Raw genomic sequence first — 21646 nt, 5'->3', positions numbered from 1 at the left:
GAGGGGGGGGGTCATTATCTGATTTTGGTAAAATATGTCCAAATTGTTCTTTGGGTAGTAATTTCTGTTTTCTAACCACACTCTCCTATTCCAATGCTAATGAATCCAGTGAGAGTGTTAGAGGTAATCTGAGGTTTAACCTGACGTTGAGGCATTATTTCTATCATCTGTTGGAGAGAGAAGTGCCAGGCAGTGGTACAGGTATATAAACTAACACAAATACCAAATTATCCCAGGGTTCACAGCTTCACAGCATAGAACGGGCCTGTCAGACCACCGTGTCAATCCAGACAAGCAACAACCTATTTTGAAGAAGGGTCTCGACCCGAAAGACCACCCATTCTTTCTATCCAGAGATGCTGCCTGTCCCGCTGAGTTACTCCAGCATTTTGTGTCTACGTATTTTACACGAGGCATTGATAACTCTTGATGAAGTACATCATTGGCTGGGAAGCACTTTGAGATGGCCCCAACCTTGTGAAAATTAATGAAGTGCATTATTATGTTGCATTGCATGCAGCAACGGACACATTTTGGTTTTGTTTAGAGATACAGCATGGAAAGGGGCCCTTCAGCCCACCGAGTCTGTGCCGACCAGCGATCACCCCGCACACTTACACTATCCTACACACACTAGGGACAATGTGGGAAAACCCACGCAGGTCACGGAGAGAACGTACAAACTCCGTACAGACAGCACCCGTAGTCAGGATCGAACCTGGGTCTCTGGCGATGCGAATTTTATGGAATTCTTTGGCAAAACTGAGATGTTTAGCTTGTGTGGTATTTAGTGTACAAAGAGGGAAATTGCACAGGCTTCGTGCAAAAATGCACGGCTGGTCCTCTGTTTGAATTGCATCTGATGAATGGAGTGGAGACCCTGAATATCCTGCCACAATGAAGCCTGACTTGATGCTGAGCAACAAGTTCATGCATACCCTGGGCAGATCATTGAACAGTAACCTGCTCCGTCGCATTACATAGAAACATAGAAAATAGGTGCAGGAGGAGGCCATTTGGCCCTTCGAGCCAGCACCGCCATTCATTGTGATCATAGCTGATCATCCACAATCAGTAACCTGTGCCCAACCTCTCCCCGTATCCCTTGATTCCACTAGCCCCTAGAGCTCTATCTAACTCTCTCTTAAATTCATCCAGTGATTTGGCTTCCACTGCCCTCCGTGGCAGAGAATTCCACAAATTCACAACTCTCTGGGTGAAATATATTTTTTCTCACCTCAGTTTTAAATGGCCTCCCCTTTATTCTAAGACTGTGGCCCCTGGTTCTGGACTCGCCGAACATTGGGAACACTTTTCCTGCATCTAGCTTGTCCAGTCCTTTTATAATTTTATACGTCTCTATAAGATCCCCTCTCATCCTTCTAAACTCCAGTGAATACAAGCCTAGTCTTTTCAAAATTTCCTCATATGACAGTCCCGCCATCCCAGGGATCAATCTCATGAACCTACGCTGCACTGCCTCAATTACAAGGATGTCCTTCCTCAAATTAGGAGACCAAAACTGTACACGATACTCCAGATGTGGTCTTACCAGGGCCCTATACAACTGCAGAAGAACCTCTTTACTCCTATACTGAAATCCTCTCGTTATGAAGGCCAACATGCCATTAGCTTTCTTCACTGCCTGCTGTACCTGCATGCCAACTTTCAGTGACTGGTGTACAAGGACACCCAGGTCTCGCTGCACCTCCCTCTTACCGAACCTGACACCATTGAGATAATAATCGTTGAAAACATTAGTGACGCAGTGGTGCTGGTTTGCGACGGGCACGTTGACGGACGCCCCACACATCTCTGTCCTCCATACAGCGGGCAAGCTCCTCTTTTGTCTCTACATGTGTGTCTTCCATCAACGTCTTCAGCATGGTCTTGTTTTGTGGTCCCGGGTTCCGTCTCCCATGGGTGGGTTCCCACAGCACAACCTTGTTTGCCGGTATTTCTGGGTGGCGGTGGCAATGGCAATGATCAGCGAGCCTCTTCCTTCTCCACCTGATCTTCTCGGTCAGAGGTAGAATCTCCCCGTAGAGCTGGGCGTTGGATATGTAGTCCCTCCAACTGACATTTTGAACTTTTCTGAGCATTTGGGTGTAGACACCATCGAGAGACTTGGACAGTGCTCGAGTGAGAGTCCGTGCCTCACACCAGTACAATAATATTGTCTCTACAGTTGGTTAACTATATCCTGTGAGGACATTTGGAAACTTGTATGTTGTGTCATAGCGTCCTGTCCCTTGGATAGGTAAATGCCACCTGCAGCTGCTAGGACTAGAAAAATCTAGTCCATCGTTGTTCCACAAGCAATCAATCTCCATCTGAAATGGGCCAATGATCCAATGAGCTATTTATATTGTCACCTTTGAACCATGGGTATTTAACTTCCATCACCTGACGAAGAATGTAGGCGGAAATGGTGGTGCTCTGAGCTGAACCAATTGGATAATTATTTGCAGGTCCCAGATCATTAACCTTTGTGGTGAAAGCAGAGTCTCAGAATGTTTGTTTTGACGACCAAGGTAGATGGGTTCCTATTAAGCAAGAGTAAACGGTTACTGTGGCCAGATTAAACGACAAGAGCAGCTCACAATGAGATCAGCTGTGAACTTATTACAAGGCGGACACAGAGTGGTGGAGTCGCTCAGCCGCTCAAGCAGCATCTCGGGAGAACATGGGCAGGTGACGTTTTGAGTTAGGAACCTTCTTCAATGTGAGGGGGCAAAATGGCCAAATCCTAGTCCGTATGCATTATGTGCATTGTGTCCATTCTTTTGTGCATATGGTTCAGTTGATTTCTAACTCTGGCCCTCAACATGAGGGTATATTTGTCTCATGATCAGTCTGAAGAAGGGTCTTGACCTGAAACGTCACCCATTCCTTCTCTCCTGAGATGCTGCCTGACCTGCTGAGTCACTCCAGCTTTTTGTGAATAAATACCTTCGATTTGTACCAGCATCTGCAGTTATTTGCGTATATTTGTTGACCTCCATTGATTGAGGTGACGCACAGGGGGGAGCTGCTTATCATTCACGCTGCTGGTCCAACCAAGGAAATCGATACTTGCAACATTTTCTGGCGATTATGTATTTTACTGGGGCAAGGGTTGGCAGTGGGATGTTTCTGGGGATGAATTTAAAGCTGTCACTGCCATTGAGATATTTAACTTCTAATCACAACAACATTTTGAGGAGAGTTCATAATTATCACTCTCCCTTTGCCTAACATAGTCCTGGGTGAGAATCCTTCCTTAAATACCCACAGGTCAAGGGACATATGAATGGCACTGTAGAACGGTCAATAAACCGAGTCCATCTTTCTCGGCTGGTAAATTATCCCTTGATATTACTTGAAGTGATCAAGACTGTTCTGCTAAATCATACATATTTACCACAAAGATAAATAATGTGGCTGTGTATTTTATTGATGTTGTTCAACAACAGTTCAACAGTTCAACAGAGCTTTATTTGTCATTCGGTACCAAGGTACCGAACGAAACTACATAGCAGTCACACACAAAAAAGAACACAAGACACATGACCCCAACACAAACGTCCGTCACAGTGACTCCAAACACCCCCTCCCTGTGATGGAGGCAACAAAACTTCCACTCTCTTCCCCATGCCCACGGACAGACAGCTCGTCCCCGACCGACCCGCACAGTCCCCGCAAGGGGATGGAAGTCCCCGCGGCCGAGTCGCACCGGGCGCTGAGACGTCTCGCGGCCGCACCGGGCGATGTTAGGCCCTGCGGCCGAGCCGCACCGGGCGATGGAAGGCCCCGCAGCCAAGCCGCACCGGACGATGTTAAGTCCAGCGGCCGAGCCGCACCAGCGATGTTAGGCCCCGCGGCAGAGCCGCACCGGGCACTGTTAAGTCCAGCGGCCGAGCCGCACCGGGCGATGGAAGGCCCCGCGGCCAAGCCGCACCGGGCACTGTTAAGTCCAGTGGCCGAGCCGCACCGGGCGATGTTAAGTCCAGCGGCCGAGCCGCACCGGGTGATGGAAGGCCCCGCGGCCGAGCCGCACCCCGCGCCGTGAGGAAGAGACCTAAAAGAGAAAGGTTTCCCCCACCCACACCACCACCCCCCCACCCACACCACCACCCCCCACACATACACAACCAAAAAAAAAAAAAACCATCCCAACACCGACACACAACAAAAAAAAAGGGAAAAAAGACGAACAGACTGCTAGCGAGCCGCAGCCGTTATGCGCCGCCACTTCCGCCTAAACAGAAAAATGCAAAACTTCTGGTTGGAGATTTTTAAAATAGTTTCTAAAGTTATTAATAAAAAATTAGATATGGATCCAAAATTAATTATATTAGGATTATCAGAACATACTACAAATTTTACAGCAAGTCAGGTACATTTTCTTGATTACAGTCTAATAACTGCGAAAAAATTAATACTTAAATTTTGGAAAAAAACAATAACCCCCACAATTAAAATGTGGACTATGGAAATGACAGAGACCCTGCATTTGGAAAAAATAAGGTTTGCCTTAACCGACAAACCTGAGTTATTTTTAAAAATATGGTCTCCATTTATTGAATTTTTAGAAAAGTAAATGGGTTTGGCACAGGACTAAAATAAAAAATTTAAATTAAAAGTTGAAACTTGAGTTAGGGGTTGGATGTACAACTGTGGTTATTGTCCCCGGATCTACTCCCTTTAATTTTTATTGTTAGATCCTTTTTTTAACCCTCTTATTCTCTCTCCCCAAGTTTATAGTTTTTATTTTTTATTTTTACTTTCTCTCTTCCAAAATTTAAAAATTGAAGAACTTTGTAACAAATGTGTTTTTTTTAAATTTCTATTTGTACATATGCTTTTCAAAAATAAAAAAAATAAAAAATAAAAAAATAAAAGAAATAAACAGAAAATAGGCCACTGTATTTGTCTGCAAAACAGTATTGACTGCACTTCAAGCCAATATCATTGACTGAAGAGCTTTGGATAAACTGAGATTGTAAAATGCCCTCTATGAATGCAAGTTCTCCTTATTGACCTTGCGTCCAGTCTCTGACTTGCTCTACTCACTATCAATAGACAATAGGTGCAGGAGGAGGCCATTCGGCCCTTCGAGCCAGCACCGCCATTCAATGTGATCATGGCTGATCATTCTCAATCAGTACCCCATTCCTGCCTTCTCCCCATACCCCCTGACTCCGCTATCCTTAAGAGCTCTATCTAGCTCTCTCTCTTGAATGCATTCAGAGAATTGGCCTCCACTGCCTTCTGACGCAGAGAATTCCACAGATTTACAACTCTCTGACTGAAAAAGTTTTTCCTCGTCTCAGTTCTAAATGGCTTACCCTTATTCTTAAACTGTGGGCCCTTGTTCTGGACTCCCCCAACATTGGGAACATGTTTCCTGCTTCTAACTTGTCCAACCCCTTAATAATCTTATACGTTTCGATAAGATCTCCTCTCATCCTTCTAAATTCCAGTGTATACAAGCCTATCCTAGCTTGATTGTTCCTGAACTTTATTGGGATTTTGGTTATTATATTATGATAAGGGTGTCGAGGGTTATGGGAGAAGGCAGGAGAATGGGGTTAAGAGGGAGAGATGGATCAGCCATAATTGCATGGCGGAGTAAACTTGATGGGCCGAATGGCGTATTTCTGCTCCTTATGAACTCATTACCGGTGAAGCCTTTGCTTTTCAGCCACTGCTTCTGGAAATGTTACTTTTCCGCACTGTGATCAATGTGCCGGAGCCTGCGAGAAGTGGACTTGCACGTGTGGTTAAGCAAGATAAGCATTATGGGTACCACGGTGGTGTGGAAGAACTGCCTCACGATAACAAAGACCCGGGTTCAATTCTGATCGTGGGAGCTGTCGATGCAAAGTTTGCGCAGTTTTCCTTTGACTGCGTGGTTACAATAGACAATAGGTGCAGGAGGAGGCCATTCGGCCCTTCAAGCCAGCACCGTCATTCAATGTGATCATGGCTGATCATTCTTAATCAGTACCCCGTTCTTGCCTTCTCCCCATACCCCCTGACTCCGCTATCCTTACGAGCTCTATCTAGCTCTCTCTTGAATGCATTCAGAGAATTGGCCTCCACTGCCTTCTGAGGTAGAGAATTCCACAGATTCACAACTCTCTGATTGAAAAAGGTTTTCCTCATCTCCGTTCTAAATGGCCTACCCCTTATTCTTAAACTGTGGCCCCTTGTTCTGGACTCCCCCAACATTGGGAACATGTTTCCTGCCTCTAACGTGTCCAACCCCTTAATAATCTTATACGTTTCGTTAAGATCTCCTCTCAATGCTCCTGGTGCTTCAGTTTCAACCCACAGCATGCAGATGGGTGGGTTAAGTTGGCCGCTATAAAATGCCCTTGAGTTGTAGGTGAGAAATGGAGTCTGGGGAACTTGATAGGAATGTAGGATAATTGTAACTGGATGGTTGGCATGAAATGAAGCATTGTGCTGAAGGACCTGTTTTTGTGTTGCTTATATCACTGACTTTAAACATTGAACTGTGTAGCACAGGATAGGCTATAAGGAGCTTTTGGTCTATAATGTCCATGATGGCCGGTTAAACTAATCTCCTTTGCCTGCACATGATCCATTCTCTGCCTATCCATGCGCCCATCTAAAAGCCTATCCATGTGCCCATCTAAAAGCCTCTTAAATGCTGCCTCCACCACCACTTCTGGCATCATTCAAGGTCGCCACCAACCCATCTACATTTATGACCAAGTCGTTTGTATATTTAACTCTGAGGAGAACTGAAAATTGGAATTGAGCCAGCGATAGATTGCAATTAGTTAGTCGAATCTTCCCGCTCCCCATCCTGGCTTGATTAAGGGCAAGAGTGCACATTTTAAAGAAGCACGCTCTTGCCTTTCCAGGCTAAGTTAAGTTTAAGCGCACTGCTCTGTGCTCACTGCCAATGATGCAGTTAATCGACACATACCTGAGCACTCTTCTCCTGTGGAAAGTGAACTGTGCGCCACAGTAGTGTGATCCAGTTGGAGTTTGGCTGCAACACGTTTTGGCTCTGAGCCGATCCTATAATGTGGGCCTTGTGTAGTAGGCGGTGAGAAGGCGTTCTCGGGGGGGCTTCAGTTCAGGAAGCCAAAGGGCCGAATTTTACTGCCTTTGGCAGCCAAATCAAAGCAGATGCTGAAGGCCTGGTTTCCAGGAGAGCACGAGGCTTGACAAAGGTATCACGGGAGCAATATAACTATCAAGGTACCGTCACCAGTTTATTGCTGAACTCCCGATGTCTGGCTTCTCCAACTATCCCTTGGCGACTTCTCAGAGCAATGAATAAGATTTCATTGTGCAGAGGGAAAGGAACGTTCATTTTATTGCATCATCTCAACCTCTGGAGAGGATGCTTCACTTGCAACCAAGAACTTTGTGGTCATTGATGTTAATTTTGGACGAGTAAATAGTTTTCCAGGTCCTGTGAGATGGTGATGAAGCTCTGTGATGTCACTTCATCCATGTGCAGCAGAGTCCATTTTGCCCTTTTGGTCCATGCATGCCCCCAGTATTGTTGCTTCTTCCCTGGGTCCACGCAACCAATTATTTCACATGCCAATTCACTCCTCGATTGTAATCACGTATTGTCTTTCTGCTGACTGGACAGCACGCAACAAAAGCTTTTCACTGTACCTCGATACACCTGACAATAAACTGACATTCTTCCGCCAGTCACCTACATTAAAGGGTAAATTGCCATCCCTAATTCCCCAATTAGAACTACTTTGGGATGAGGGAGGAAAGCCCTTTGGTTACGGGGAGAGCCTGCAGACTCCACACAAGACAGCACCCAAGGTGAGGATCCAACTTGTATTTCTGGGGCTGTTTGAGGTAACAGCACTATTTGATGAGATATCATGCCACTGCGATCATTTGTAATGGTGGTTTGCCGTCTTTCACTTCCACCTGAGGACGTGCTGGATCTTGATCTGATATTGAGGCCAGGGCCGTCTTAACGCATGGGCATGATGGACACTTGCCCGAGGCCCCACGAGCATAGGGGCCCCATGCTGATCTGTGTATGTTAAGTGACTTGCAATAAATAAATACTACTTTAAAAATGTAGGTTCAATAAGTGCTTTTTTCGCAACATTTTCGGTCCCTAAGTGCTTCTCACAGCGATCTGTAAGTGCTTTTCGCAACAATGTAGCACCCTAAGTCCATCGCTAAGTGCTTTTCGGTAAGTGCTTTTCGCTGGCACGACAGGGGGGGGGGCTGGTAGGGAAAGGGGGGTGGGGGAGAGTAACGGTAGGGGCCCCAGTACACTGCTTTGCCCGGGGGCCCATAATGCTGTAAAAACGGCCCTGATTGAGACCTGGCAGGTTTATGTGGACGTTAACTGGCAGGGGGTGTGGACCAAAGGTTCTGGATTTTTTTTTTTAAATGCAAGGGGATGCAAGATGGCAAGAGAGTGGGAGGAGAATAGACTGTTACTTCCCTGTCCATTTACATGGGAGTGGCAGAATAATTTCCATTCTAGATCAAAGCATTGCTTTCACTTTCTCTCCCCCTCCTGCATTTTGAAAACAACAGAGAATCTGTTCTTCGGGCAGAACTTGGCTTTTCGTGGGGCTAACACGTGATAGATCTCAAAGAAGGATTTGTCTTTGTGGCATATAACAGGTATAACAGGTATAACAGAGCTTTATTTGTCGTTCGGCACCGTAGTACCGAACGAAACTACATAGCAGTCATAGAAAAAAAAAGAACACAAGACACATAGCCCCAACACAAACGTCCATCACAGTGACTCCAAACACCCCCTCACTGTGATGGAGGCAACAAAGCTTCCACTCTCTTCCCCACGCCCACGGACAGACAGCTCGTCCCCGACCGACCTGCACAGTCCCCGCACCGGGCGCTGAAACGTCCCGCGGCCGAACCGGGCGATGAAAGGCCCGCGACCAAGCCTTGCGCAGCTAAGTCCAGTGGCCGAGCCGCACCGGGCGATGTAAAGTCCCGTGGTCGAGCCGCACCAGCGATGTTAAGTCCCGTGGCCGAGCCGCACCGGGCGATGTTAAGTCCCGTGGTCGAGCCGCACCGGGCGATGTTAAGTCCCGCAGTCGAGCCGCACCAGCGATGTAAAGTCCCGCGGCCGAGCCGCACCGGGCGATGTTAAGTCCCGCAGCCGAGCCGCACCGGGCGATGTTAAGTCCAGCGGCCGAGCTGCACCGGGCACTGTTAAGTCCAGCGGCCAAGCCGCACCGGGCGATATTAAGTCCAGCGGCCGAGCTGCACCGGGCACTGTTAAGTCCAGCGGCCAAGCCGCACCGGGCGATGTAAAGTCCAGTGGCCAAGCCGCACCGGGCGATGTTAGGCCCCGCAGCCGAGCCGCACCCCGTGCCGTGAGGAAGAGAAAAGTTCCCCCCCCCCCCACACCACCACCCCCCCCCCCTCCCTCCCACACATACACAACCAAAAAAATATATAAAAACCATCCCAACACCGACACACAACAAAAAAGGAAAAAAGACGAACAGACTGCTAGTGAGCCGCTACCGTTAGGCGCTGCCACTTCCCCCAGAAACTCCCTTTGTAATGGCTTCTGACTTCCAAGAATGGATTTATTCACAAAATGCTGGAGTAACTCAGCAGGTCAGGCAGCATCTCAGGAGAGAAGGAATGGGTGACGTTTCGGGTCGAGACCCTTCTTTAGACTGATGTCAGGGGGGCGGGACAAAGGAAGGATATTGGTGGAGACAGGAAGATAGAGGGAGATCTGGGAAGGGGGTGGGGAAGAGAGAGAATGGATTGGTAGCTTTATCGATAAATTATTTGAGCGAAAAAGGAATGTGATGTTGCAATTAGGGTTGCCAACTTCCTCACTCCCAAATACGGGACAAAGGGTGACGTCACCGCCCTGCGCCCCACGTGACCTCACCCAGCCAGCGGCCGGGTGTCCGCTATTGGCGGAGCGGGAGCACATGGCCGCTGGCTGGGTGAGGTCTTGCAGGGCGGTGACGTCACCCTTTGTCCCTTATTTGGGAGTGAGAAAATTGGCAACCCTACGAATACGGGACAAGGGCGGTCTTACAAACTAATTTAGCCCAAAATACGGGATGTCCTGGCTAATACGGGACAGTCGGCGACCCTAGTTGCAATTATCAACAGTTTTTCATTTGTGGAGCTGGATACCTTTTCGCCATATCTGAGCTTGTAGTTTATTAGTAGTTCCCTTAAAAGTGGGATTGAAGCCCAAAGTTCCTCATCACTCACTATTTTTGGTGACCTACATTTTGTTGCTAAGATGTTAACTGCCCTCATTTTGTTACAACTGCCTTGCCTGATGCAACAGCAAAGGATCAAAAAGGAAAAAAAATAACCACCAACCAGTGCTGGCAAGGCACAGCTGGTTCTGTGGACTGCCTGTTACCTAGGCTGTTTTTTAAGGTTCTCTAACAATGCTCAAGGTGGTTGCTAGTTTCAGTAATATGTTTCCATGTTGCACAATTTGGCCCCAGTCCATAGATATTTCAGGAAATAATCACAGAACTATAAAGCACCGAATCAGCCCTTCGGCACGGTGGCGCAGCGGTAGAGTTGCTGCCTTATAGCGAATGCAGCGCCAGAGACTCGGGTTCGATCCTGACTACGGGCGCCGTCTGTACGGAGTTTGTATGTTCTCCCCGTAACCTGCGTGGGTTTTCTCCGAGATCTTCGGTTTCCTCCCACACTCCAAAGACGTACAGGTATGTAGGTTAATTGACTGGGTAAATGTAAAAAATTTCCCTAGTGTGTGTAGGATAGTGTTAATGTGCGGGGATCGCTGGGCGGTGCGGACTCGGTGGGCCGAAGGGCCTGTTTCCGCGCTGTATCTCTAAATCTAAAAAATCTAATCCACCAAGTTCCTGGTAACTATAACCCACCCATTTACACCAATTTCTGTTTTCCTCCCCACATTCCTATCAACTCCTCTTGGACTCTCCCTCTTACCAATTTACAGCAGCAGTTTAACCTAGCAACCTGCTTGTGTTTGTGATGTGGTAGGAAACCGGAGCACCCAGGACTGATGTGGTCACTGAGAGAATGTGCAAACTGCAATCACACCAGTGATTGTGGAAACTGGGTCACCAGATTTGCAAGGCATCAGCTGCCTTGCACGTAGGGTTCTCCGTTCCCTCATTGCTTTGCTTCCTTGCATCTTGTCCTGCTCTGTTCCACCCCCTTACAGCTGTGCCTTCAGCATTTAAGTGTCGGAAGGAACCGCAGATGTTGATGGACACAGTATGCTGGAGTAACTTGGCAGGACAGGCAGCATCTCTGGAGAGGAATGGAAGACGTTTCGGGTCGAGTACCTTCACACTGAGTCGGGGAGAGGGAGACACAGAGATAAGGAAGTGTAAGGTGTATGAACAAGACATGAAAGGGGATGGTTTAAAGAGAATGGAGAATAGTTCTAGTGAGGAGAAGGTGACAACGAAGCAGACAAGCTCTGCTGTGGCTATGTCAAGCGACTGTACAAGAACACACGAACACAAGAAAACAGGAGCAGGAGTAGGCCAACCGGCCCCTCGAGCCCGCTCCGCCATTCAATACGATCATGGCTGATCCTACCCCAACCTCCTTCCCACTCACTATCGCCCTTCTTCCCACCCAAAAGAACCGTGTGATCTCCTGGGAGAGACGAAAAACCGGATAAAAACCCAGGTCAATTTGGGGGAAAAATCCGGGATATTCCTCTCCGACCCCAAGCTAGGCGATCGAAACTTGTCCAGGAGATTACTCAGGTCTTACTATATTAACAATAGCTCATGTCCACTTCCCTCACCATCTGAAGAAGGGTCTCGACCCGAAACGTCACCCATTCCTTCTCTCCCGAGATGCTGCCTGACCTGCTGAGTTACTCCAGCATTTTGTGAATAAATCCCTCACCATCCATCTCTATTCAATGGTGCCAACTGCTTCTCTTCCTGACTTTGGTTTTCCTGTACTCGTGTTGAATGCCTGCACTATCTCAGCTATTGCCTGATATGGTCTTTGTTGCTTTGCAGTATCAGAATCTCCACTTAAATTCAAACTGCTGTTTTTGTGCGGCATCCTTGCGGTCTTCCTCTTGCAGAGCCTATTCTGCTAATTGATCATGTTTCCATGCCAAGAAATGTGCGTGTGATGAGTTGGATTTGGATCACATTTTAAATTGGACACTGGTTTTGGATGTGTCCTTTTCAGACTCTTCACTTGACTTTGGTTCCGTCTCTCTCCAGAGACGCTGCCTGACCTGCTGAGAGTTTCCAACATTTTCTTTATTTTGTATTTCTCCAATTGTTTTTTTGCATTGTGGTATATTAGGGTCTGATAATGAAGTTAGTGTATCTGATTCGGGATGAAGCAAACTCAAATGTCTCACGGAAACAGTTATGTATATTTTTTAACCTCCAGAATTTCCTGTTGTCTCAAGAGGCCCAGGATTATAACTGGATATATATGCCAAAGATGATCTGAACAAATCTGTGATCAAGGCAGGGTGTTCCATACACCAAATGACACGTTGAATAAGAATAAAAAAGATAATTTACCCGAGGCTTGCAAATTCATGAAGTATGTTATTGGATTCAATTCAGGATGGGAGTCGGATCAAAGTTCATGTTTGCACACTTGGCGGAAACAGTGGCCTTTTCCTCTTGAATATCTTTTACGGCTGAGTCTTTGCTGTTGAATAGCATCAAGTATGTTGCAAACTGATTTAATGATAGCGTGACAGGAAATGGACATCTGACCCAAGCAGACTGTCAAGCTACTGGCTTGGCACTAGGAAGGGCAGTCATTTGGAGACTATACTTGTTTTTAACAGGATGTCACAATGTTTTAAGGTCATTTGAAAAATGTTATTATTTCCAAATTGAGCAGCGTTGGTACCATTGGGATGGTTTAAGCAGAGTTAGAATTGTCTTCAGTAACCATTGTAGTTCTTTTCAGACGGCTTTTATTGGATTATGTTTACTTATTAGATAATCTGTTCACTTAACCAAGTAAGTCATTCTCATTGGAGAGTATTGCACGGACTAGGCCTAAATAGTTAAAATGGCTGCCTTTTGCTGTGCAGATTTCAAACGCTTTAATCTGCACAATTTGTGGAGTGTGGGGGAAGCTAAGAACCGGAGAGTGGTGTTGGTGTTATGTCTGCAAGTCCTTTGGATGGATGCTTCAACAAGTTGAGCAACAAGTTGGCCTGTTGAGCACATTTGTCTGACTCAACCCCACCCCCTATGTTTACTGTGTCCAATTAATTCATTCTTGCAGAGTGAGATCCCATGGGAAAAGTGCACACTCGGCACAGCCCAATTTTTGTTTTTTTGCATTTGTCCTCGAGATGGAATTTTTGAGCGCTGGGATTTGGGTTTTGAAAAACGATGCAGCCGCCTCATTCTGACTTAGTTGCTTTGTTCTCCAGCGGTTCCAGTGATTGGCCACGGTCGGTGACTCAGTCGCCTAATTGAACTGTGCCATGGGCGATGATGTTGTTCAGTCTCCCCAAAGGACTCTTAGATTGGAGCCACGTCATTGCTTCTAAACGAGGGTCCCTGGGGTGGAGTTCCCACAGGAATGTCCCACCGTTGGTATCAGGTGCAAGCAGGTCTTTGTATTAGGAGTCGAAACACAACATTACAATGAAAGTGCACATAACACATGCTGGTTGTGTGCACCCATCTTCCTAATAGACATTAGTCATAATGTATTTGGAAGCACATCAATGCAATCTGAAATGGATAACACAAGCGTGCAAGCCTACACACACTCGGGACAATTTACACTTGTATCAAGCCAATTAACCTACAAACCTGTACATCTTTGGAGTGGGGGAGGAAACCGAAGATCTCGGTGAAAGCCCACGTGGTCACAGAGAGAATGTGCAAACTCCGTACAGGCAGCAACCGTAGTCGGGATCGAACCCGGGTCTCTGGTGCTGCAAGCACTGTAAGGCAGCAACTCTACTGCTGCACATTAGGTGAACAGGTGATTTGAGGCATTGTGTCCCTTGAGCAGAAAAGATACATGATTTTTAAATTTCAAAATATGATTTATTCGAGAAATAAATATATACAAAACATGATCCTTGCAAAAGTCCATCCATCATTCTCGGAGGCTATACATACATTCAATACAGTTTATACAAATTACACAGATTTACCTCCCACCCGTGCCACTCGTGTGGGGCGTCTCTCTCCACCACACCCTGCCCCCATGTCCAGCAGTGGAAGGACCCCAGACTGTGCTCCTCCCCCACAGGACCTTGGCGTTGGCTGCACCGAGCTTCAGTGCGTCCCTCAGCACGTACTCCTGCAGTCTGCAGCGGGCCAGTCGGCAACATTCTTTTTTTTTAATATCAAAAAATACTTTATTCAAATAATAAATATCATTTACAAAACATCTTTTTTAACAAGCCCATCCGACATTTCCGGAGGTTACATTCGATACAGGCATTCGTTTAGATATTTACATACATTTACCCAGTATCCCTTATTTGGAGGGGCGTCTCTCTCCACCACACCCTGCCCCCCATGTCCAGCAGCGGAAGGACCCTAGACTGTGCTCCTCCCCCACAGAGCCTTGGCGTTGGCTGCACCAAGCTTCAGTGCGTCCCTCAGCACGTACTCCTGCAGTCTGCAGCGGGCCAGTCGGCAACATTCCTTGACGGACAGCTCGCTCCGCTGGGAGGCCAACAAAGCTCGGGCAGACCAAAGAGCGTCTTTCACCGAGTTGATGACCTTCCAGCAGCACTCGATGTCAGTCTCTGAATGCGTCCCTGGGAACAGTCCGTAGATCACAGAGTCCTCCGTGACGGAGCTGCTCGGAATGAATCGTGACAGGGACTCCTGCAAACTTCTCCAGACTCTCTTTGCAAATCCACACTCTGTGAAGAGGTGGGCCACCGTCTCCTCGCCGTAGCAGCCGTCCCGAAGGCAGCGTGCGCCGGTAGTGAGGTTCCGGCGGTGTAGGAAGGATCTGACTGAGAGGGCTCCCCTCACCGCCAGCCAAGCCAGGTCTTGGTGCTTGTTGGTTAGTTCTGGCGATGAGGCATTTTGCCAGACAAGCTGGGCAGTCTGCTCTGGGAACCACGCCACAGGATCCATGGAGTCATTCCCCTGCAGTGCCTGCAGGACGTTCCGTGCTGACCACTGCCCGATGGACTTGTGGTCAAAGGTGTTGGTCCTTTCCACAAACGACAGATGGTTCGGCAATGTCCAGCTGACTGGCACATTGCCTGGCATCTGCGCCAGGCCCATCCTTCGCAACACCGGGGACAGGTAGAACCTCAGCAGGTAGTGGCACTTGGTGCCCACGTGCCTTGGCTCTATGCTCCGCCTGATGCAGCCACACACGAAGGTGGCAATAGACAATAGGTGCAGGAGTAGGCCATTCAGCCCTTTGAGCCAGCACCGCCATTCAATGCGATCATGGCTGATCACTCTCAATCAGTACCCCGTTCCTGCCTTCTCCCCATACCCCCTCACTCCGCTATCCTTAAGAGCTCTATCCAGCTCTCTCTTGAAAGCATCCAACGAACTGGCCTCCACTGCCTTCTGAGGCAGAGAATTCCACACCTTCACCACTCTGACTGAAAAAGTTCTTCCTCATCTCCGTTCTAAATGGCCTACCCCTTATTCTTAAACTGTGGCCCCTTGTTCTGGACTCCCCCAACATTGGGAACAGGTTTCCTGCCTCTAATGTGTCCAGGATGAGGGCGACGTTGGGCACGCTTTTACCCCCGTTGTTTGCCGACTTGTGCATTGTGGCTCGTCGCACCCGGTCCATCGTCGACCCCCAGATGAAGTGGAAGACGGCCCGGGTGATACCCCTGGCATAGGAGGGAGGGACAGGCCACACTTGCGCCAAGTACAGCAGCCCCGAGAGCACCTTACACCTGATGACCAGATTTTTCCCCGTGATGGAGAGGGAGCGCTGCTTCCACAGCTCCAGCTTCTTCCCCACCCTGGCTATCCGCTCCAGCCAATTCTTGTTACATGCCTCAGCCTTCCCGAACCAGATCCCCAGCACCTTCAGGAAGTCAGGCTTGATGGTGAAGGGGATGGAAGATCGGTCGGGCCAGTTGCCAACTCAAACTGGTCGGCAACATTCCCCCACGGACAAACAGAGGAACACTTGGCGAACTTGGTATTGTATTGTGGGAGTACATATGAAACCTAAGCTTTGGCGATGCTCCTTTGGATCCAGTTGTGGTTCATTCCCAAAATCCAGCCGTCAGATTCTGCCGCGTTCTCCAGCTTGTTTCTGGAGAGTTTTCCATTCATAATTCCCAACATTTGTAATTTTACTCCAAGGAAATTGCAACCTCCTGAACTCTGGGTCTGATTAGTTCTGTTGGAGGACAACAAAAGATAAATCGCCATGGCAACATGCTTTTAATCAAAAAGCACACTTTTCCTAGCAACAGGGAGCTCCAAAATGAGCAGCCCACAGTGGGCAACCCCGTATAGCACGCTAAGATTTTAGTAGGAGCCTGGAGTGATAATGAATGGACCATCCTGGCCCCAGAGTATTAATTCTTCCATATTTCTGGTGCATGGCAGATTTAGAGCTCGTAGCTTTGTTTGTTCACCTTCTGACTGACACAAGAGCCATGAAGCTCACTGCAGAAATATTATTTTTGCTGTCGTAAGTCTTTAAACAGATTGGTAAAGGTACTTTGGGGATTTTAAGAATCTATAGGCCAGAGTGTCTGGTGTTGTTCTTTCCTCTCCTCCAAGTTTCTGAAGAGCAGCCTAGCTGAATAGAATGAATCCTTGTTCCTTGTATGCCAGTGGAGATGGTGAATACTGTAAAAGTATAAATGAGGTTAACCTGCTGTCAGAGGTTGTAGCAAAGGTAGGTAGTCTGCTCCTTTGTGTGGGAAGGAACTGCAGATGTTGGTTTAAACCGAAAATAGACAAAAAGCTGGAGTAACTCAGCGGGGCAGGCAGCATCTCTGGAGAGAAGGAATGGGTGACGTTTCGGGTCGATGCCATTTTGAAAATCTTTGTATGAGCGGCTGTAAGTCAATTGAATTTTAAAAAAAATACTCTTCACGTTGAGAGCAGATACCTTTTATCCTGCATTAACTTTTAATACAAGTAAAACTTCAGAGGCTTATGGAGGTGATGTTAGTCTGCTTAGATGCTTTCTGCAGATCTACCACAACTTAAAACAAACTTTAAGAACATTTTGAATCTAGTTCAACAGCAATTGCATGTCCCAAAGGTTGTTTTCTTTTGTTTCATTTTGTTTCTTTGTGAGATTGGTAGTTCCCCCAGCCCCAGGGTCTTGCTTTGTGTCGAGAGTTCCAACGATGATCTTTTCACTTCTTACACCTGGCATTGAGATCTCTCCAGGCACGCTTAGAGCAACCTTCCGTGCTGCTGATGGGTGGAGGGGGAGGGGGGGAGGAGAGGGTGCTGCACCAATGCAGGAGAGGTTTGGGCCCAACGGGTCCACTTGGTCTAGTTAGTATCTAAACGCTGAATGAAAATGCCCAAATGGTGTACATGGAGCCTGAAGGATTTGAAGCTTTGAAGTGCGTTAACCTTCCAATTCCCTTTCTCCCCGCAGTTGACCATGTGATCCCGGAACCAGAGAGTAGCGTCGTAGCTGCGTACGAGAAGTGGCGTGAGTGGGCGGACAGCAAGTCCTGCTGCGACTATGCCCTTCATGTGGACATCACCGACTGGAACGAAGGGGTGAAAGAAGAAATCCACACCCTGATCAAGGACAAAGGTGTGTTTATTGCTTTACTGACCCGGCTTGGTGTTCACTGTCTCTTGTTAACGCAGTGTAAAGTTCACGCATGGCACACAACATAATTGTCCTCTCTCATTCTGCAGTGCTGGGAGAATCAGCATTTACTAATTCCCACTAAAATGATCCCACTTTGCAATCAGCTTTGAGCCCATCCCCATCTTGAGCAGAGAATTGCCATCCATTCTCCCATGTTTTGTGCATTCTAATCTTGCTCCATCTAATCTTCCCATTTCACATCGGTTAACTGCTAACACAAACCTTTCACTATTTTTCTATTTCTCCCCCATTTCTTCTTTGTGTCCATTCACGTCTATTTATTTGGTCTATTTTCTACATAATGCACTCTCGCACTTTTACCACCACTTTTCAGCTTAGTTTCCCTCTTTCATCCCTCCCATGATGGTCTGCAGGAGAAGTGCTCGTTCCATCCTGAACTGACACGCCCTACTGAGCTGAAATTGGGGATTGAACCTGAACTTCCTTCTGGCAATAACACCACTGTTATATTGTGCAATAATTCACCCCCTAGCTGCATGGGGAGGGTGTTGATATTAGTCACACTCTCAGCCTTTTCTTTGGAGGTAACTATGTTTCAGCAGAAGATGATGGTTTGACTTTCCGTTTCAATGCTGGATGACCCAAGTGTACCCACGCACTTCGAGCACGGTACTGAGAATTATGAGGGGATGTTGTCTGTAATTCCTCCCTTAGCAAAAATTGGATTAAAAAGTAGTTGCAGTGGACTCCTGTCCAATCTTCTGCCCTCCACTAATGAAGGTTTTGATGGGAGACATTGTTCTGACTGAGAAGGGAGTCAGCAATTATTGCAAACATGCAAGATGATGAGCGTCACAATTACTGAGGAGATGAGTAGTTCGTAGTCATACAGCTGGGAAACATGCCCTTTGGCCCATCCAGTCCGTGCTGACAGAATACTGAATTCAGTAATGAACCTGGCGATCTGCATGGCCACGCCATCACGGAGACAGTGGAAACTCCGCACTGATGGAAGCGGAGGTTGGGATTGATCCCGGGTCATTGGGACTGGGAAGCAGCAGCTCTGCTAATCATGCCAGTTAATCAGTCTGTGCCATTGCTGTTAGAATCAACCCCGCACTGCTGATAAGCTTTGGCCAGCGCAGGTTAATTGGCTGTTGTCAATGGAGTGAATTGATGCGAATCTGGAGTGAATTGATGAGAATATGGGGGAAAAATAAAAAAGGAGTTAATTTAGAATGAGTGTCAATGAGTGTCTAATGGTTTGTATGGGGTCAATGGACTGACGGGTCTGTGTTTCTATGCTGTATTTCTGTGGAACACCATGAAAGGCCAGGAAAGCGGTTTCAATTGTAACTTTCAAAAGAAAGTGACTGATATTCAGTGAAAGTTCAGCTATTATGTGTAAGAAAATAACTGCAGATGCTGGTACAAATCGAAGGTATTTATTCACAAAATGCTGGAGTAACTCAGCAGGTCAGGCAGCATCTCAGGAGAGAAGGAATGGGTGACGTTTCGAGTCGAGAACCTTCTTCAGACTGATGGGCGGCAGATGGTCTGTTGGAGCCGGTAGTCCGGGTTGGGTCCGAATTGGGAGGTCTGGAAATGGAGCTGGAAACCACGAGGCAGAAGATGGAGGCGCAGGCAAGTCCCAAGAAAGCAGATGTGGCTGTGGTAGCGAGTCTGTGTCAAAATGTGGTCGTAGAGCAGGAGGGCAGGAGAAATCACAGAGGGGGAGCAGCGAGAGAGCATGTTGCTAAAGTCTCGTCGAAGAGAGGAGGAGAACTTCTTCAAAGTGGATGTACCTTGAGGAGAAATCGCAGTGGAGCAACAGGTAGTGTAAGAAAATAACTGCAGATGCTGGTACAAATCGATGCTATTTCAATAGTACCACAGCTATTATGTGTGTTTCCATATACCGTATTCCATATTCCATAATCCATATACCGAATTATGAAACACAATTTGTGTTATGCGGACTCGATTGGTTATGACACAATTTTGATTGGCAACTAGAGAATTATTGAAAAGTTACTTGGGAAATGAACGAGCAGAAAAAAAGCTGCCTTTCAAATTAAATAGTCTAAGGGAAAAAAATATTCCCATGCAGTGTCCCACAGTAGTCGGATATCATTGTCTCTGAAGAACACAGCCCTTCAGTTTCACTGCAGGAAGTCATTAAAATTGACAAGCAATCTCTTTTAATGGCCCTTGTGTAAAGATTCACTTGTGTACGATGTAACACAGCCTTTGGTATTTTTAACTTGTAGTAACAAAAATATACTTAAAAAGCTGTGACAAAGATCCTTCTTTTAAAAATCTGCAGGGAAAAAGAACTATTATTGTGAGTCTGAAACATTCAAGCCACTAATCCCCATCCACACGAATGTTTTTCGAACATGATATTCTTAGGAATGCAATTAATGTGATAGAACATATAAGAGTACAGCACAAGAACAGGCCCTTCAGCCCATAATGTCTGTGCTAAACATGATGCAAAGACGGCACGGCACGTCATGTGCGGCACGGTGGCGCAGCGGTAGAGTTGCTGCCTTACAGCGAATGTAGCGCCGGAGACTCGGGTTTGATCCCGACTACGGGTGCTGTTTGTACGGAGTTTGTACGTTCTCCCCGTAACCTGCGTGGGTTTTCTCCGAGATCTTCGGTTTCCTCCCACACTCCAAAGACGTATAGGTATGTAGGTTAATTGACTGGGTAAAATGTAAAAATTGTCCCTCGTGTGTGTAGGATAGTGTTAATGTGCGGGGATCGCTGGGTGGCGCGGACCCGGTGGGCCGAAGGGCCTGTTTCTGCGCTGTATCTCTAAAAAAAAAAATTTTTAAAGACCATCACTCATTTACCTGCCCAGAAGCCATAATCCCTCGATTCTCTGCATATCCATATGCCTATCCAAAAGTCCACTCACATATCTGCCTTCAAACACCATCTTCTGCAACACATTCCAGGCACTTTCCACAATCTGAGTATAAAAGAAAACCTGTCCTGCACATCTCCTTTAAACATTGCCCCCTCACCTTAAACCTATGCCCTCAAGTGTTTTATTTATTTTTTTCCTTCCTGGGAAAAAGATTCTGACTGTCTACCCTGTCTCTCTCTCCCATAATTTTATATAAATGTTGTTATGGCAGAACTATCTGTACCTGGGGAAAAAAAGAGCTCAAATACAGGGCCTCAAGAGGATTGGTACCATTTGGGCAGTGCAATGGAGGCAGAGTGGGCTGGGATGCCCCAGCACTCCACATATATTTCTCCTACGTTATATAATGACACCATGCTTATTCATGCTCATAATGGGATTTATTCTCGTTTAAAATTGAAAGAATAGAAGACCTGAAACACATTTGAGTTTTGACTAGCAAAAAGTTCGAAGGGAAAGAGGAGGAGAGTAGGGCAAGGTTTATAAGTCAGGCCCAAAAGTGGAGATGCAAAGCAGGGGAAGTTCAACTCGCATGGCAGCTTCTGTACTGACTCCATTCAGAAGGGCAGAGAAGAGGACACAGGACATTAGTGAAGTAGTGACGGTAAACAAGTCTAGAAATGACAATGTGAAAATTAGAGAGAAAAATTAACATTGACCAAGGGCGACATGGTGGCGCAGTGGCAGAGTTGCTGCCTTACAGCGCCAGAGACCTGGGTTTGATCCTGACTACAGGTGCTGGCTGTACAGAGTTTGTACGGTCTCCCCGTGGCCATGTGGGTTTTCTCCTTTTGTTCCGGTTTCCTCCCACACTCCAAAGACGTACAGGTTTGTAGGTTAATTGGCTTCGGTAAAGCTGTAAGTTGTCCCTAGTGTGTATGCGTAGGATAGTGTTAGTGCGCAGGGATCGCTGGTCGGTGCGGACTCGGTGGACTGAAGGGCCTGAACGAGCAATATTCA

At 47.0% G+C, this 21646-nt stretch overlaps 1 protein-coding gene across 4 annotated transcripts in view; it reads left to right on the top strand.

The window, feature by feature from the left end:
• LOC144600256 (dihydropyrimidinase-related protein 3-like) overlaps nt 1-21646 on the top strand; it is a 213565-nt gene that overhangs the window by 101577 nt on the left and 90342 nt on the right. For all 4 annotated transcript variants that reach the window (XM_078411824.1, XM_078411825.1, XM_078411823.1 and 1 more), the window contains one exon: nt 17563-17727. In XM_078411824.1, the coding sequence (XP_078267950.1) occupies nt 17563-17727 (165 nt within the window). The remainder of the gene's footprint in view (nt 1-17562; nt 17728-21646) is intronic.

Source organism: Rhinoraja longicauda, chromosome 14 (assembly GCF_053455715.1).
Source record: "Rhinoraja longicauda isolate Sanriku21f chromosome 14, sRhiLon1.1, whole genome shotgun sequence".
Taxonomy (NCBI): Eukaryota; Metazoa; Chordata; class Chondrichthyes; order Rajiformes; family Arhynchobatidae; genus Rhinoraja; species Rhinoraja longicauda.
This window is presented reverse-complemented; position numbering and strand designations above follow the sequence as displayed.